General features: G+C 47.7%; 1 protein-coding gene across 10 annotated transcripts in view; it reads left to right on the forward strand.

The window, feature by feature from the left end:
• Nucleotides 1-18,930, forward strand: part of PLXNA4 (plexin A4) — a 407,314-nt gene that overhangs the window by 138,926 nt on the left and 249,458 nt on the right. Inside the window, exon 4 of one of the 10 annotated variants that reach the window (XM_035315938.1) lies at nucleotides 11,003-11,326. The exons of 8 other annotated variants lie outside the window; for them this stretch is intronic. In XM_035315938.1, the coding sequence (XP_035171829.1) occupies nucleotides 11,003-11,149 (147 nt within the window). In that variant the 3' untranslated portion in view covers nucleotides 11,150-11,326. Of the gene's footprint in view, nucleotides 1-8,794; nucleotides 8,867-11,002; nucleotides 11,327-18,930 lie in introns of those variants that run through there. One more of the 10 variants, XM_035315941.1, reaches the window with a different exon arrangement.

An 18,930-nucleotide genomic window follows, 5' to 3' on the forward strand; every position in this document is an offset into this window, starting at 1 on the left:
GTAGCACTTTGTGGGTGGGAGAGGAGGGGGGAGATGTAAGATCTGCACAGTCGGGGCGGAAAGGAGCTCATTTCATCCTTCCCTATTCCCTTACGAAGAAAGAAAGGGCAGGGGATGTTAAGTAGAGTCCATTGAATTAGATTAAGGGAGATTAGCCGCTATGCTGCTGCTAGCCTGGGAGATCAGTTGACCAGTTTTTGCTAATTTTCCCTCTTGGGGTTCGGAGTTATCCGAGATTGATCGAAACCCTTGGAGCATTGTATCTGGGAGGGAACTGGCCCAGGCGCTGCAATTGTGAGCCCCGATGAGCTGCATCTTGCTTAACGCCCCTTCGGTCACAAAGCCCGCTTGCACTTGACACGGCTTGAAAGGTGCCCATTCAAAGAGGCTTTCTTCCGCCCAAAAGTATTTATTTTGAAACCAGAGCCAAGTCTGAATGAGTTGTTTCAGCAGGTTGGTCGGTGATGCTGTGGGCTTGGGGTACCCCATTGTGCCTATTGATCTAGGAAATGGAAAAAGGGATTTTAAGGTCGTCTTTGTCTGATAAGACTTCATTTCTTTTTCTTTTTTCTCATTTTTTTTTTTTTTTTTAATCAGGGAAATAGAAAAGAGCCTATCTTTAATCATCTCACTTAGTTGTTGACACATGAAAGTTCTTCCAGAGTAAAGCCGAGCGTGAATTTAAAGGGAGAGAATCTTTCCAGAAGACAAGTCCTTAGGGAGGCGACACTTACACTGTTTTAATATAAGAAGATGAGCCCACGGTTAACGCTTTGGGCTGCAATTTAGGAGATCAAGGTGCAATTCCCAGCTCTGGTGTAAAGTATCCATGGCTTTTGATATATCCCCAAAGGTCTTATCAGTTGCCGACCGGGACCATTTACCCAAGCTTAATGTTGGTGTGAACTAGCTCAAACCAGAGGGTTGCTGTTCAGCAATAATTATTGCAGCTCTGCAAGGAGCAGGACAAGTGCTGCCTTTGGGATTTTGCTCTTGAGACCCGTCCCCTGTCTGTGACTTGAGACAGTCCTTCCCTCTTTGCCCACTTGGTGTCTTCAGAACTCGAAAAGGTGCAGGGCAGCAATGGTTGCTGGTGAAGGCTGCCTTACAAAGGCTCATGCTTGAGGAAATTACTGAAGAGGAGTGTTTAAGGAGACCTCTTCCGAAACCTCTGCTCAAGACCCTGATGTCCTTCCCTGCCTCAGCTTCTCTGCCTTCATGCTCCGGATGGGGTCTTGCTGGATTTATAGGGTTGGCTGAAGTTCCCTCAGGTTTATCAGGTGCTTTGCAAGGAGAACAGATGGGACACACAGCAGGTCGCTCAGGATTTCTTGCCTTCCTTTGCAGCCTGAACTGACGTGCTTGCGTATGTCATTTATGCCCGTGTTCAACATCTGATCCCAGCCATTGTACACGACCATCCCCGTCGCAGTCTGGGCTCTGGGTGGTCTCCCTGTCCATCTGTCCCAGCCCATAAGCAAGGGAAGGCTCCGCTGGGACACTGATGGGGATGACCGGTCAATACCGATCCAGGAAGCCCTGCCAGTTAATCCTGGTCATCTCTGGCTGCGAGATCCTATATTTGGAAGCCTACAGCCGCAGACAGAAATTGTTAAATCGATGCTCAGCAGGGTACCACAGATCCATTATGTCTTGTTTAACTGCCCCACGTTCTCCTTCCTGCAGCAACAACCTGAGTACGCCTTCTGGAAATGCACAGAGAAATAGCAGAGGGCAAGAAATATTGCAAATAAAATAAGGCGTTGGCTGGACTAAGCTTTGCAAGCAGAATAAATAATTTCCTTTGGTGCTATCTGGAAAAAACGCTTAATGAGTAGCTGTTAGGAACATGCAATTTAATGGTGTATCTTTTTTAATTAAAAAAAAAAAGGCAAACCAAAAAAAAACAAAGTCCCAATGCTCTTGAGTGAAGCTACTGCAAAGAACATTTCTCTATACCGAAATACATCCTATTTCAGGTATATTTCTCTCTTAAATCTCTGGTGAGTGATGCTGTGTGGCAGAGGCTCACCCTTGGAACTCGAAGTGCAGTCCATTTGTGGAATCGTATGTGACAACAAAAATGAATTCATCAGGACCAGCGATCCTAATGAATGTGATATCCCTGTCCTAATGAAAACCTTAAGGAGTTCTGCGGGGAATAGGGCTGGGGCGGTTTTCAATAACTGATAACCTCGTAAAATAAAACCAAAATAAAACCAGCAAATAAACAAAAATAAAACACCAAAACAAATATTAACCATTTGGAAAAATACACGCTTTTTTTTTCTCCTTTGAATTTCTTTGTTACTTCCAACAAAGACAAGTGAGGGTTGATTTTATTCATCCCCTTGCCCCCCCACCCCTTCGTGGCTGCATACATGTCTCTTTGATTTGGGCTGGCTGGCTGGATCATTAATTGAATATAGTGAGTTCTTTTTATATCTTGGAAAGGGGAAAAAAAAAAAAAATAAGCGTTTTCTAGTGCTGTTTGTATTCCCCATCCAAGGTTCAACAATCCACCCCGTCTGTTCCAGAGGGCCCGGACCACCTGAGTCTAAGTTTAGATCATATCCCTCTACATTAAACTCCACACATAATACGTTGGCCACATGGGAAAATTTAAGGAAAATGAGATTTTATTAAAACCAGGAGACCGCCTGACTGCAGAGGGATATAATAACAGTGTTATGAGGTTCTTATCTCACATGAAAGTTTCACATTTCCCTGGTTTCCCTTCCTTTATGCTACTGTGGCCTCCCCCTCCCCCAGTTCCATATGGATGTGTACTTATTTAATGCAAGTGCTAAAAAAGCAAAGCAATTAATAAGTAAACCATCCAAAATCTTTTATTTTTTATTTTTTTAACAAAGGCCTTGTAGGCTTTTTGCATTAACACAGTGACGTCAAAAATTCCTGCTGGACCTGATGGGTCATACGATCCACTTCCCAAGAGGGAAGGAGACGCAATGTGGGAGAGCAAAAGGGGTTCATGCAATGAGAAGGACGGCTGGTCTTGCGTGTTGCATCTGGATTCCTCCTGCTTTTCCATTTTCCAGTCTTTGAAGGTGCTTCTCAGCAAGACTTCTGCAGGTTTTGGTGGACTCGTTGGGCATTTGGGTGCCGGGGTCAACCAGGTGTGCCGTGCCCTTGGCTGGTTTTCCCTGAAAGCACAACAGGTACCTTGCCGATAATCAGGCGAGTCTGTTGGAGCTCTTTTCATGGTGAGACCTTCCGATTTCCACTCTTCTCATGGTGAGACCTTCAGATTTCCTCTCTTTCATAGCTTCATCCAGGCAGACTGTCGTGTTCACAGCGGAGCATCCTGTGGTCAAACCGCCTGCACACACCCTGAGATAACATTTCTTGCAGGAAAATATCAGGAGGTTACGGGACCACTTGGTCAGTCTTGGCTCTTCTGAAAAATTGCTCTCATTAGAATTTAAAGGATTTTCTTTGCCCTGTGGAAATTTAGCTGATAATGTGGTGGACCGTACCAGGAAGGTGACACATCCAGCTTGGCACTGACCATGTAGAAAATCGCAGGCCCCCATAATTCATCTTCCCAACAGCGTAATATAAACCTCAATGGAGAACTTCCTTCCTGAAGCCTGAGGGGGGTTATTTCTTTACTTACTTCCCCCTACTCTTGTCTCCTAACCTCACATAACTACGGAAGTCACCAAAATTCAGTGAACACCATGTGGTTGAACACGGCTGAAGTCTTCAGAGACCTTCCACACCCAGAGACCACCCCTCCAGCTCTCCTCCAAGGCACTCCTATCCGTGCGTCACTGCTGCCTTAATTACACTCCTGAGAGCCTTATGTTAGCGAGGAGTGATGCAAAGCCTCTCTGGAGAGAGAGGCAGGGAAACCCCTTGCCTTCCCAGAGAATATTCCAGACAGGTGAAGTCTGCAAGAGGATTTGCTCTCTCTTCCCTCTAGCGAGGAAGTTTTTTTGTGTCGTTATTGGGTTACCATTCCCAGGGCTTTGCCATGGACAGATTCGATATCAGATCTGGCATTCTGCAGAAATTATAGGAAACCTAAATGCCTTTGATGAGCTCTATGTGCAAAGCCATGCATTCAGGGCAGGGAACGTGAGTTGGCTGTACGGCTTGCACAGTTATTACTTTTTATCAGTCCGAGTCACTTATCGCTTAAACAGTTCCTTTTATCCCTTTCTGGGGTACTCCATTACTGGCATTTTGCGTGGCCCGTTGAGATAACGTCTCAGGGACAGAAACACAACCGTTACGGCTCCCCGAGCCTCACCTTGAAGTTGGGGGGACTTCTCCTGGGCAGCCCATCTGGGGAGTCACGGGTTGCCTTCTCGGGGGAATATCTGTTTACAGAGCAAGCAAGGTATTTAATTATGTTGCTTGCACCCTGGTGGTTTGCTGGGAATTGTAATCAAAGAGGAGGCTTAGCTGAAAGCTTAATACAGCCTGTGCAACTGATTTTTGCCCGAGGGGAAGATGAGAGTTGAAAGGAGCAGCAGTGGTCAGAAAAACAAACATACAACAGAAACTAATGAGACAGTTGCCTCTTCCTGTGCTAAGCTCTTACAGAGACCTCGGTGCTCCCTCACATGGTCCAGAAGACCTCATTTTCTCCTTAGGTCATTTCCTTTTCCTTTTCTAATGAACTTCCTGGAACAGCAGAGGAGAAGAGGTGGGGAAGATATATTGCCATAAGGACGGGGAGAGAAAAGCATCAAAATGTAGGCAGAAGGTTTTTGGTAGTGATGTGTAGTGCAGCGAGGTGAGGAGCTGGGATTTTTGGGCTGTGATACTGCTGTTAAGTTATTTGGGCGACTCTGCCTGTCACTCCTTGTGCCTTTTGCCCAGTGGAAGAGAGAAATTGGGATGTGCACTTTAAATTCCCACTAGCAGCGGTTAGCTGTGAGGCAGAAAAGGAGTAAAACCGTAAGATTTTAGGGAATCTGTGCTACTCCAGGTCCTGAATCTGTCTTCCTGGGCATTATCCCATAGCTCTCTTGTCCCTAAAAAAAAACAAAAAAAAAACAAAAAAAAACCACACAAACAAACAAACAAACAAAAAGTGGATGCTGATGAACACTTGGTATTAGAGACAGATGCTGTTTTTATTGGTGTCTTTAGTTGCTTGCATCCCTTTTACTGTAGAGCTTGGCTGCATCTTCTTCAAAATGTGACTCCCTAAGAATTGTTTGAAAAAACTGGGGATGTTCTGAGATGTCCAGATAAAACAGCAGACCATCAGCAAGAGCTCCAAGGAGGAAGGGAGTCATCTCTCTGTGCCTGCTGCAGGTGGGATGAGAAAGCAGCAGCTCAAACTGCAGCAAAGATGTAGTTCAAGCAGGGGGAAAAACACCTGGGGTGGAGGCAGCATATGGGTGATGGGCCATAGAAGGGTCGTGGCGGGTGAGGAGCTTCTCTTTGCTTAGGATTTGGCCTGGTTTGTCCTGAGGAATGGCGATTTGGCTGGGTTTGGCCACCAGCACGCTGAACAGCTGTGAATGTCAGAGGGCTCTTTGCAAAACAGGGCTCCCCGATGTGGCTCCTCTTTGTTCCACGTGCTCGTTTTGGAGCACAAGTATGTACCAACCAAAATGCTAATGAATTCCTCCCACTGGCCTCCCTCCCTCCGCATACGCACATACAAACAATTCACAACCCACATGCAGACGTATTGCCCAGGCATTATTCGAACCCGGCAACGTCTAGGAGGGAAAAATCACTGCTTAAGAATCCAACTTCTAAGCTCTCCAGTCCTTCAAATTCCCAGCTTGAGCAGTAGATGGGCGCTGATCATATATTTGCCACGTGCAAGCTGTGAGCTTGCTGCGAGCAGTTTGGGGTGTGCTTTGGGTAAGAAAGTCCAAATTACTCATTATCAGAGAAAAAATTGCAAGGGCACCCAACAGCCCCTTGCTATTTCTTTCAGACCTGGAGCATGTGATAGCAAACACATCTAAAGCTTGTGGTTTTCTTGCTGGCTATGAATGGGTCATGAGGGGCCAACTCCTTGGGTGCAAAAGTAGGTCCTCCCCCTGAATTTTAGCATTGTTTGTCATTCAAAGTTTAGGTGATGTGAACACACTTGTGGGCCATATGTGTCAGGAGTCTTCCATGGCTGGAAGACACAAGATAGCAAGCACGTCTCTTGGAATCGGGAGCTCCAGAAGCGGTAGAGAAGAAAAATGACAGCAGCCATGGGTGGGCAGAGGTAGGGTGAAGGATAACACAGTGTGCCTCATCAGTTCCTCTTGTCCCAGCACAACAGGGCAGGGTGAGTTGCAATGAGTTAAAGTATTGTCCGAGGTTGGACACGTTGGTTTTGAGAAGCTGATCTCACATGGGGACCTACTGTGGCACCCATTACTGGGTGCTACGGGAAGCAAGGCAGATTTTGAAAGCAGAAGTCTGTTTCCCCCCCCCCCCCCCTTTGTGTGTGTGTGTGTGTGCAAGAAGGATCAGGGCTAAACACCTCCACAATTCCCATCTTTATGTGGCATGCACATTGCTCCCTGAAGGTTTAATAAAGGTGTGGCTGTTGTGGTCCCTACTTTGGGGGCAGAGAAAGGTGCTGTGACACATCCAATGTGTGTGGCAACAGATCTGTGAATGTAGGTGGACTCATGCACCCCTACTGCTTCCATACCCATCAGGCAGTCCGTGATCGAAGCTTTACCTTCAGCATAAATTGCTCCGCTCTGCCACAGCAGATGCTGCTCTATGGCCAGGAAATGCAGCTCTGCGGTTGCAGAGTATCCCTGCACCCTTCGTAAGCAGCTAAAGTTTGCATCGGTCCCCACAACAGCCTGGCTGCAACGTGCTGGGGGAAGGGAGGAAAGGCTGCCCAGTAATTTCACGTTGCTGGAAATATTGCTTTTGCAAGCCAGCATTTGGTTTTCATTTGGTGGTTGTGCTCAGTTCATTTCTGCTTGCGCTTCACTTCTGATCCAATTGAGTTATTGATGGAGGCGAGGAGAAGGAAGCAAACAAGATTGGTGTCAATTTTTCTTTTTCTTTCTTTTTTTTTTTTTTTTTTCACCTCTCTCTTGTTTCTTTACCTTCAGAGATCAAAAGAAGACAAAATAAAACTTTATATATAATGGAACACAGGCAAGTGAAAAAAATGGCAGCACACAAAATTGTTCTCAGTCTTCTTTTAAGGTTTCTCTTGGTATCTTTGATTTAGGTACCACAGCTTTAATCAGGGTGTTGGAGAAGACACAAAAATTATTCAAGTTGCTCTCTCACTCTTTCCCTCTCCTTTACTCTCTCTCTCTCTCTCTCTTTTTATTAATGTGGGTTTAAAAAAGATTCTCAAAATACAGGGCTAGCTCAATTTTGTTTTCCCAACTAATAACCCAGAGCGGGATCAGCTATTTTGCAGCTGACAGATCTGTCTCTAAACTAGATTGTCTTTCCTGCTGAATTCATCCATCATGAGTAGCAAAAAGTATAATAAAATAAAAAATGAATGAATGAAAATATTTTTTTTCTGTGGGATCACTGCTTCCTACAGCGGTGGTGAGAGCTCATCCATGCCATGGCAGTCCCATGGCATAACAAGGACACGCTTTTTGGGGTTGTTTTCATGCTTGGCTCCTGCATCCAGGGCAGAGCAGGAACTTGGTGGGGCAATGGTCTGCAAGATATTTCCTAAGACATCTCCATGGAGAAGTTGGTCTTTCTTGCTTGTGTCTCTGAATGAGAACTGGAGCAAACTTGGGCAGCAGGTTCTGGGCCTTTCTTAGCGATTGCACCTTGTTCTGAAAAAGCTGAAATGTGTTATGTACATGAACTGCACCACCTGTTATAGCATCATACAAATACAGGATGATCTAGGTTGGAAGGACCTTCAAGATCATTGAGTCCAACCATCAACCTGACCTCCCGAGTCCCATCACTAAACAACGTCCCTTAGTGCCACATCCATACGTCGCTTAAATACCTCCAGGGTTGGGACTCCACCACCTCCCTGGGCAGCCCGATCCAGTGCCTCACCACCCTTTCCATGAAGAAATTCTTCCTGACACCCAATCTAAACCTCCCCTGGTGCAATATGAGACTATTTCCTTGAATTTTATCACTTGAGAACAGAGACCAACACCCTCCTCTCTACAACATTCTCTCAGGTAGAGAGCCATGAGGTCTCCCCTCAGCCTCTTCTCCAGAGAACACGACCCCCTTCCCTCAGTCAACGCTCGTAACTGTTATTTTTTTGTCCCTTCACCACCTTCCTTGCTGTTCTCTGCACACACTCAAGCACCTCGATGTCCTTCTTGTAGTGAGGGGCCCAAAACCGAGGCCAGTATTTGAGGTGCGGCCTCACCAGAGCCTCGTACATGGGGTCAATCACCTCCCCAGCCCTGCTGCCCATGCTATTCCTGATACAAGCCAGGATGCCACTGGCCTTTTTGGCCACCTGGGCCCACTCCTGGCTTGTGTTCAGCTGGCTGTCCATGGAGCAGTGCTGGCCGGGGCTGGAGATGCTCCTGGAAAGCAGCATGTGCTGAATAATTCTCATCCCGAATATCCTCCGATCTCCCAGCAGATAGCGGTGTAGGGACTTCCTGAGGTGAAGGTTATATACTGAATAGCGTTTAATAACCCTTAATGGACCCACCCCCCTTCAAGTCTTCTGATTAATTTTTTTTTTTACTTCATTCACATCTTTTTTGGCCTGCCTGACATCCTTCCGTGACCAGTTTTCCAATTTAATTGCACACTGCCTAAAAAAATACACCTTTTTTTTTTTTTTTTCTTTTTGTTCCAAATCCCCTTCATTGCTCAATTGCAGGCTCCTGCGTTCTGGGAAGGGTGCAGCCGTGTTCTCTCTTCCCTTTCTGACGTATGATTTTATGGATACCCCATCGGTCGCCTCTTCTCCAGGCTAAGAGGTACTGGTCCGCTTAGCGTCTCCTGGTGGGAAGCCGTTTCATACTTCTGCTTATCTTATGCCACCTCTCTGCATAAATATAACGCACGCACCTGGTTGTGCTAGACCTTCATCGTGCTGAGTGTAACGCATCGATTATGCCTGCTAACAACCTGGAGCTATCTCACGCGTGTTTTCTCCTGTAAGGGACTGGCATTATTCAGATGAGGACGGGTAGAAGGAAAAAAAAAAAAAAAAGAAGAATTTTGAAGAATCGTATCAAATATCCAGGCAGGAGGGTCTGTCAGAGAGGATAATGTGTTTCCTCGCGGGGTGATAGGAGGCTGGTGGCGGTCTTTAACTCATCGGATCTCTGCAGTGCTCGCTGTGCAGGATGATGCCAAGCAGGCAGGGAGGTGGATTGATTTCTTCTCTCTCAGGACCTGCTCTTTTCCTTGCTTCATTTCTTAGGTAACTTTTTTTGTCCTGTAATCGCTAAAAGTCAGTCTGGACAGGACAATAGAACATCTTGGGGAAATCAATGAGAAATTGTGTAAAGGAGAGGTATTTTGGAAACCCTTATAATTTGGTAGAAGGCATGCAACATGAGGGGAAACCAGGACATGATATCTTTAACTGCAGGCCCCCAAAGGGAATATATTTGTTAAACATTGTAATTACCCTTCGGTGCTGAACTCTATAGCAATTGAATCCACAGTGATGCACATTATCATTTCTGAAATGATGCTTTCATTTAGATAAGGCATGCAATTATACATCTTGATTAGGTCACTGTTCCCAGGAGCTTTGGGTTATTTATGATGAGTTGCCCCTTCTTGTAAATTATGTGGTGAGGCTGTGGATAGAGACATATTCGCTCCCTCTCCTCCCCTACCCCTTCCTCCTCCTTCGCAGGCCCTCTTGCTCCTCTCCTTCTTCCCTCCCTCAACACCTTTGTGCAGGCAAGATCAAAAATCCAGTAATCAGAGGGAGAAAAACGTCAGATATATTGTGGAGGCATTGCCGTGAGAAGCCAGACCTGAGAGGTCTGCTTATCCCTTGGCTTCCTTGCTGGCTTTCACAGTGGTGGCCTTAATGCTGGGATTCCCATCCCCTTATTTTAGCCTTCTAAAAACTGTTATCTTTGGCACAGCAGTAACCTTCTGCTTTGCCTGTGATCAATGGGAGTAGAAAGGGACTTCCTGAGGGCGATGTACAACATCTCGTCTTGAACGCTGACCTGAAGACACGGTTTCCAGCTAGGCCGCTAAGTTGTTGGTCCCCCCAGTGCTCTAATAACTAGATTGGCAACACATCTCACGTAGGACCCCCTTCCCTCCTCACCCCTTCTGGGGGACGGCTTCATTGAACTACTGTTAAAATATTCCCAGTTTCTGTAAGACAAGTGGCAGTGAAGACTGCTCCTGTTGCTCAGCAGGGCCCCGTGTAGAGGCATCAGTGTTGGCAAGGAGAAGATGTGAAAGCTCCTGGTGAAGGGAGCTGGTAAGGAGAGGACCAAAGACACACGAGGAAGATGATGCTCTGAGCTGCTTCTGGAGAAAGTCTGAGGAGTGCCTTCGTGCTGGAAAGTGAAGTCTTTTGCTTTTATATGTGTAGACTTAAGCTGGAGCAGGTCTACTAAATCCAAATTTAGGAAGAGAGAATTGAGGAAACACAGTCAGGGTGCAGCAAATCTGCTTCTGTTACATCACCTTGTAGAATAAGGATCCTATCCCAGAGATTTTAACTCAGATCATTGTCAGATCGCCCAGAGTGTATTCATCCACTAGGCACAGGAATGAGAAGCGCAACATAATCACCAGGCCCCGAAAATACCTAGCAGCACCTGTGCGGTCCTGAGAGGCAGGATGCTGCCAAGGATAATCCTGCATTAGGGAGGGATGGGGCTGTGTTGGTGATAGGATTTGAAACAGTGCTCGGTTGTCTTAACTGTTTCCATCTGCCACCTTCATTAGATGCCTGGGGGCCAAAGTGGAAGTCTTATAAAAAGCCCATCCCAGATGACCTGAAGGGCCTTTCCTAACTCTCCGTCTTCTGCATCTGCAGTTCCTAAAAGAACACAGCCCATCATAAGCAGATTAATGTGATCTTGGCCTTCCTCTCTTGCAGATGTCTAATCCTTCCTCTTCCTCTGTGACTCACAGCAGCTCAGAATCACCTGTCTGGGGCATCACAAAGGTGTTTTACACTTGGTGCAATTGGACAACCCACTGTAACATCTCCGCGTGGAAGCAAAACCGGGGATACGCGAGATGATGATACATCAAATGGGACAGCGTCTCCCGTCTGCAAATATTTATTTGCAATAATTATCCCTTTTTGAGATTAAAAGAGCTGCCCGCATGTAAAAAGTAAACCGCCTTATCTCTCTTTTTAAATAATATGTTTTGAAAGTTTGACTGAGCATGAAAGTTCATCTTTCAACATTGCTACTTGTAATCCAATAAGCAATATTTACTGTGTTCTAATTGGTATCATTAAGCTTAGGTGACATTATTAATATTACTAATTAAACTCCTATAAACCTAGTTTACAGTTACATAAACACATCATCTCCCGAATTGCCTGCCTACACGTTTTGGCATCGGGGGCTGGATAAAAGCAGATTCATATGCAAATGCTAGCAAGGTTCTTTAATCAGAGGATCAGAGGAATCAGACACGGAGAAGACTCATTAGGTCCGGGGCCTTCTCCAGAGGCTGGGGCAAGATTGTCTCCCTGCAAAGACTCCCAAGAGCTTTGGTCTAACTCGAAGTGCCTCAAGCAATGGGACTCCTCCTATATCGACGGAGGGACCTGCCCGCAGACTAGCAGAAATGTTTCTCGATATTCAGCCTCTGTTTTCTTTTGTGCCGAGGCAGAAGACAGCTGCTGTGAAATCGTCTTGAGAAAGGTCATATCCAAGGGCACAGGAGGAGAGAAATGCATTTGTAAGGCATCTCCCAACACTGTCTGTTAGTGCAGTGGGACTAGAAAATCATATCCCCCCTCTTGCTTTAGCTTTCTGACAGGACTGGACGGGTCCTGGCACAGCTGGCAATAACTAGGAGCAGCCCAGCGCCGGGGGAAGTTTATTACAGCTAAGCATCCAAAAGTTCAAATGTTTGACCTAGTTTCTTTCCAGCTGGAAAATCCATCTCCTGTCTAGAATTTCCCTGACTTCGGCTACTTCAGAAATATCATGAGGACAGCATTTTCCCTGATCCATTGGTATTTGGGTCCCATCTGGAGCCAGAAAGTGCAGAATCACGCGGAGCCTTTAAAATAGGAAAGCCCCGAGGAGCCAGCTCCTGCTTGCTTCCAGTCTTGTGCTTGCTCGTCTTATTTCTATTGCCTGTTTCTCACTGGGTCCAAGGGGCGTGGGGCTGTGTGGGGCTGAGGCCGAAGGCTGAGCAGCCTTTTCATGAGGATGGGTTTTAGAAAAGGCTCACGTGAGAGCCTGGGTATGGCAGAAATGGCTTTAGAGCATTTTGGGCCCTTTGGGTGGCCCATCCGTGGCTCATCTGCGGAGCTCCACGCATCACCAAAAACTCCTAAACCTCCCAAACAGACTTTTCTCAGTCCGAACTGGAACAAAAAGGAATTACAACCACTGAGAAATAACCCCCCAAAGCGGGTGCATGATTTCCACGATACCTATATTACAAAGATCGCTTTGTTGGTCGCAGGCGAGGTAAGCGAATATGGGAGAGCTGCTTAAGTAGATCTTCACCTCTCAGTTCCCTTTGCTGCCAGCAAAGCCAGCTTTACTCCTGATACTGGGCAGCTCGTCGGAGTTCCCAGCCTTGTTTTTCCTTCCCTGGCTGTGTTCCCTCAGGGGCTGCACAACGAAGCCATATGAGCTCTTCGAGCAGATACGCTTAAAGCTTTGCTTGAATATTGAGATCTCAGTGTAATCGCAGCTATCTGTCCAGCTCAAGCTGCTCTCCTGTGGCTTTTACTGGCTGCCAAGGCATTCCTGTGTGGCAGGTAGAGCCCCAGCACTTCAGATTGGGTTGCATGAGTGTGAGGGAGCTGGGATTTTAGGGACACACCGTGCCCACCTCAGTCACTTGCAAGGGACGTGGCGTGTCACCACCCCGAACCCATTAACCCTATTTGGCCGCTCTGAGCTTCATAGATACAGCTTGAAGTAATCTCGAAACTATCACAAAAAGAATAAAGTTGTGTGTTTTATTTTTTTTTTTTTCCACTGGATGAAAAACATCACCATCTTGGGCAGCTAAATGCTTGTGCTAATGGGATGCAGCTGCAGAGCTGTGACATATCAGATCTCACCGCGCACACCCCAATAAAAGCCCGCTCCCCCCTGCCGACGGGCACCCCCACGTGGAAAGTGCCATACCAAAATGTTCTGCTAAAATCGACTTGTCAAAAACGTTCATCCCCACCTGGGAGCATCCTTGAAGTTTCTGCTAACGGTGGCAGCGAGCTCTTTGTTTTTCTTAACTCTCCGCTAATGATGACCATGTGGATCTGGTGTCCGTGGGGCCTGGTAGGTTCAGAAGGGGCAGGGGGTTTCACAGGGTGCCCCATAATCAAGAAGCCTTGGGTTGGGAGAGAAAAGTCTCCAAACTGCATCCAGGAGTTGTGTCTGTAAAATTAGGATGGACGTCCAAGCAGCTTCTCAGGAAAACCGTGAAACTAAGACAACTTCGTGAACCCTCAGGCTTTTTCTTAAGCAACTTTTTGCATAGTGGAAGCTTTGTCTGTGTTCTGGGGCTTCAGAAGAGCTCAGATGTCCCTTGACGGAGCCTTATCACTGGGAGCCAGTCGTGGGGCATTAGGTGCCCAGTAAGGGACATCTCTTAGGGTACAGGACGAACCATCGCTCAATCCCTGCCTTGATTGAACCTGAGGTGCGGCGCGTCCCGTTCAACATTTGTGTGGGTTTTGTTATTTCCCTCTCGATCTTGTGTGTATCTTGTGGGATGGGAAGTACTGGAGAAACACAAGCACATAAATAATTAAAAAAAAATATATTACCAGTTTCTGTAGTAGCTCTGCTTCTGTAGTGGAGAGTGACTTGGGGACTGGTGGGTGTAAAACCCGCCGCATTTCCCAATTTTGCACGAAATGAGTGCAAGACCTGTCTCTGCAAGTCTCGGGGCTGGTGCCAGCTTCTCTGGGGAAGGAGGCATGCCATGGAGAGAGTGGGGAGAGCCCCTGACCTCCGAGCTCCCGAGGGCCCCCCGTGTCTAATCAGGGGATGCAGGAACAAAACCCAGCTCCTAGGGTGCCTCCCCAGTCCCGTCTCCAGCACGGGGAGGAGCAGCGGGGTTATGTTTTCATTATCGCCTGTGGCTCTGATGCCCTCGGCTCTTCGGAGGTTAAGTCAAGGTCCTGGCTTGGAGATTTCTATTGTCGTAACCTTTTGCGGGCAAACGCTGCTTATGAAGTGCCGTAGGCAACTCGTGTCCAAGAAAATGCCAATTTTGCCCGAGCTACAAGCGAAGCAGAGCTCTGGCCGTGGCAGTGGGGTTGTGGCTACCTAGCGGCGGTGGGTGGGTGTTAACGTTTTGGCAGCCAGCTCGCTTATCAGATTGATATAGGAGACTCTAAGCAATTGCATCTGGATTTGAATGGGTTACCCAGCCTGCCTGGCTGCTTGGGATTCACGCCAAGGGAAAGCAGAGGAGTGTGAGGAGAATACCCAATTTCCCCCTGTGAGGACTGATTTTAGTTTAATGCAGCCTCCTCGCCCTTAAATCCAATTAAAGGCCTATATTATGTCAGTGGAAATTTATGCCAATCCTAATATAGTCTAATAAGCCTTAAAATAGCACTTTGCTAGTGAAAAGCCCTGTGGTTTAATTTGATTCTGAGCCTAATAACAGGCTTAATATGAGGGAATTGGCCCCTTTTTATTTTCTAACGGGGCTCCACATGCTCGCTCTCCTTTCCAGTAAAGGGAAGGTTTGCTCCAAAGCGTGGACAGGAGACAGCACACCTCAGCAGGTTCCCTCTTTTCCAGCTGCTTCTTTTCTTGGCCGTGGAAAGTTTCTCTAAAGACATCCCGGGCTGGGATCTGTAATGCAAAGCAGGGAAGCACAGCCTGCAAAGCAGCTGCTTTCTCTTCCAGGTTTTCTGTGCCTGACCTTCCTTAGTCCCTGTGGACAACGGCATCACCTTGACTGTAGCTCAGTGCAGGATAAGACCTTCTCCTAAGGTTGCAGATGCAAGCCACCTTTTCCCACTTTTGTCTTCTGCTGACAGGTTCAGAGAGACGACCTTTCCTATCCATCCACACTGCTAAAACTTGATTTCCCCAGCCTTATCCTCAGTTACACCATCCCCTTCACGGGCCCAAAAACTGCAGCTTCTCCTTGCTCGTGCATGGCTGATGCCTCCCTTAGGCTGATGCCTAAGATCTTTATCTTATCCCCATCCTCTTTTAGCTTTCCCATCACTGCCCCTCCCTGCTCACCACCTCTATTCCAGCATCAGGGAGAAGCTCCTGGTGCCCTCTTCCATTGTTCATTGGGAAGATCTTCAGGCTTTCCAAAAAATTTAGGATGTTTCCAAAAATGTCTCAAACACTTTGTTGTCCCACAAATTGTTCTCTGGATTTCCAGTGCTGGGATAACCACGTAAATCCCTAAGTCCTTTGGGCTTGCTAGACCTCTCCTGTGCCTCTGCTTTAACACTTCCTTTCCTTGCAGAGTTGTTGGCATAAAAAGACCCAAACGCTTAGGATGTGGTCAGCCTGGAGATGCTACGGAGGGGCTCGTTTTGGAGTCACCGTCCCTGGGGGTGTTCAAGGAAAGGCTGGACGTGGTGCTTGGGGACATGGTTTAGTGGGTGACATTGGTGGTAGGGGGGTGGTTGGACCAGATGATCTTGAAGGGCTTTTCCAACCTTTATGATTCTGATTCTGTGATTTGGGCAGCAATCTGCTCACCTCCATGACACGAGCTGTGCAGACAACACATGGCCATGTAGGAAGGGTGCACTGCACTTCCACCTGTGCCCATGAGCAAAGCGGAGACAGGAGCATCCCCTGCGAACCCACAGACGAGCACGGGCTCAGCTTGCAGCCACAGGTACATTTTTTTTTCCGAGATGCTAAATGCTCGGGCATGCTTCTTGCTGCTGAACTATTTGCTCGACCCATCTGCTACGAGGCAGCATCCTGATCTGCAGGGGGACGTCAGCCTCAGCTGCGCACGGGGCTCTCCTTCGCTCGCCGTCCCGAGCTGCTGCGCAGCTTTATCGCACGCTGCTACACAGCTGCTGCTCGGCGGTCCGGGGATGGCTGAATTTTGGTGCTGGGAGGAGTGATTTTGATACAGCGCTTGCTAAAACGCATCGAGATAAAAGCCTCAGCAGAAACAGAAAAGGCCCTTTGTACTCACGCGTTGTTACTGTTATTTTTTCATTAAGAACAATGGTAAGCAGAGGTCCTCAAAGCTGCCTTCAGGAAAAAGAAAAGAATTAAAAAGACTGATTTTGACCCTTAAATCAGACAGGGCACATTTTTTTGGAGCACCTAATGGGTTTAGGTGCCTAAGCCCTTCTGAGCCCCGCAGTCTGGCACCCCAGCTGGCACGGCTCCGCTCTCATGCCCAAGCTGAAGCCAAGAAACCCTCTCCACCAGCTCCGACTCATTCTTGGGTTACTCTTTTGGCACCGATCGAGCTCAATTTTGGCCCAGAGCCCCGAAGAGCAATGCCACGGCTCCGTGTCCCAGGTGGCAGTTCGTGTCTCCGCGACTTTTCATTGGCGATGCTCCTTTGTAAACTGGAGGGGGGGAGACGGCGACTTCACGCTGCTGCTTCTTTATCCCCTTCACCCCCCCCAGCCCAGCCCTGTTTCCCCGTCTACCTAGGGGCAGGCTGATCAGTTTTCAGGGAGCTTTGTTAACGCCGTAATCTTCACGTGTGCTCAGCCTCACAAAGCTGCCACTTTCTCACCCCGGCCGCGCTCGCAGCCCCGTAATGTCCCGTGTCCAATCGATTGCCGCGCTCTCTCCGGCTGCCGGCTTTGAGCTGTTTCTCCGGCAAGGGCCAGATTGCTCTGGCAAGCTCATCCATCCTTCGGGGATGGATGGCGAAGGGGTGGGGGATGGATGGCTGAAATTGGGCATTTGGGATGGGGGGGGGAGGGGGAGACGGCAGGCAAAAGGGAAGGGAAAAGCTGGGGAAGGGCAAAAACTGCAGGGAGGTGAAGAGCACGCGCTTGGCATGCTCGTCACCTCAAAATGCTCTTCCCTGTTGATGATAATCTCAAGCTAGGTCTCGAGAAGCACACAATTTGTATTTGCACTGCCTGTTGAATACTCATCTGGCCCACTGAATTTGTTCTGACACCCCAGACTTTGGCATCCTGGGCAGAAAGGTCCAAGGAAAACCAAAATCAATCCGCTAAATACTGTGCTTCCCCTCTCAGCCCCCAAGTCTGCAGTTTCAGTTCCCACGTTGCCCGTTCCCAAAGCTAAAGATAGACAAATTTTCCAAATTTTCTTGGGCCTAAAGTGTCTTTAGATCCAGAGACAAGAGATGGGGAAGTGGAATCTCTCAGATCCAAGGGACCAGGGCTGCATGTATGTCATACTTCTTTATAATCCTGCAGTGCTTTTCCTTGTACTACCCTGTTCCAGATCTGGGCTTTAAGCTCCGCTTTCTTGAGGAAATACGATATGCACCAGGGCCTGATTTGGGTCTTCCCCTTCCACTTTACCTTGCCTTTCCCTGGTTCTGGTGCAGGGTTTCTCCCCCATCCCTCATTTCCCTGTCGAACCCCCGGCAGGTGAATGCAGCCCAGCAGCTCCTCCCGTGAAACACCCAGCAGGACGAGTGCCACGATCCCACTGCCAAACAGAACATTGCCTGGTGGAGCTGAGTATTTCACTGATATACGTCTGGAAAAACAAACAAACCAACAAAAACCCAAGCCATTAAAACCAACACATTAATTTAGAGCAGTAAAAAGTCATCGTCTTCCTATTGGGACAGAATAATCTCATGAGGAAACTTCTCGTTCTCCACCCGTGAATAGCAAATCTTTCCAGAAATGGGTGTTTGAGTTGAATCCAGCCTGGCTGGTTGGACTCAGGGTTGTCTCGGCAGCACCTGAGATCCGAAATTGGGACCCCGGGCTCAGCAAGTGCTTGCTTGGCAGGTGATGCAGAAGGCAGCCCTTCCTCGTACAGAAACAACCATGCTGGGTTTGCCTCGGTGGGACGTGCCTGTGCTATTGATTATTGTTATTTATTAATTAGTGGCAAGAAAGGAGGAGTCAGCCGAAATGGGGAGGGAAGGGAAGCACGGCGTCGGAGGGAAGGGAGTTCCCAGCAGTGTGCAGTGGCACTGGGGTGGGCAGCGAGCTGCTCCGGGTGCTGAGGAGCAATGCACCCCTGAATTGCTCTGTGGGGAGGGAAACCTGGGTCACTCTGCCCCAGGGCCTCCTTACAGCCCCTCCATCACTCCCGTGCACAGCATCCTTCTCTCTGCGGTGTCCTTTGGGGACAGGGACATCAATGTCCCCCCAAAACGCTCCTACAGCACTTGTTGCACGCCGCTGCTCTCGCTGCAAGCTGCTCCTTCCCTGGGAAGGTTTTGAAATGACAAACAAACAAAGATGCATTACCCCGTAGACTTTGGTTTTAGCTCATTTGTGGCTGTGATAAAATGGAGGAAATCAGGTGTGCAGTGGATAGCATTCGCTGGTAGAATGGTCACACAGGTAGAAGATGATTCCTTTTAAAGACAAGATGCTTTTTTTTCACGATCAGAGAAAAGTTTTTTGTTTTTTGTTTTTTTCTTGGTGACTTGGAGACAATTTTTTGGTCTAGAGGAGGAAAGCTAGATGAAGCGATGGTTGCCTCACTAAACATTTCATGGGATGAAGCAGCCCCGAAAGCCAGTGGCTTCCTGAAGTCATCTGCTGTGAAACCCCTCAGGGTCTGAAATCATGAATCAGATGAATCAGGCCCCCCAAATCAATAAATTTTGAAATATTATAAATATAAACATTTTTTAAAATTGTCTTATGGTTTCTGCATGTGTGGGCCTGATTTCCAACCTCTCTCCCATGTC

The sequence above is a fragment of the Oxyura jamaicensis genome, chromosome 1 (genome assembly GCF_011077185.1).
Source record: "Oxyura jamaicensis isolate SHBP4307 breed ruddy duck chromosome 1, BPBGC_Ojam_1.0, whole genome shotgun sequence".
In the NCBI taxonomy this organism is placed as follows: domain Eukaryota; kingdom Metazoa; phylum Chordata; class Aves; order Anseriformes; family Anatidae; genus Oxyura; species Oxyura jamaicensis.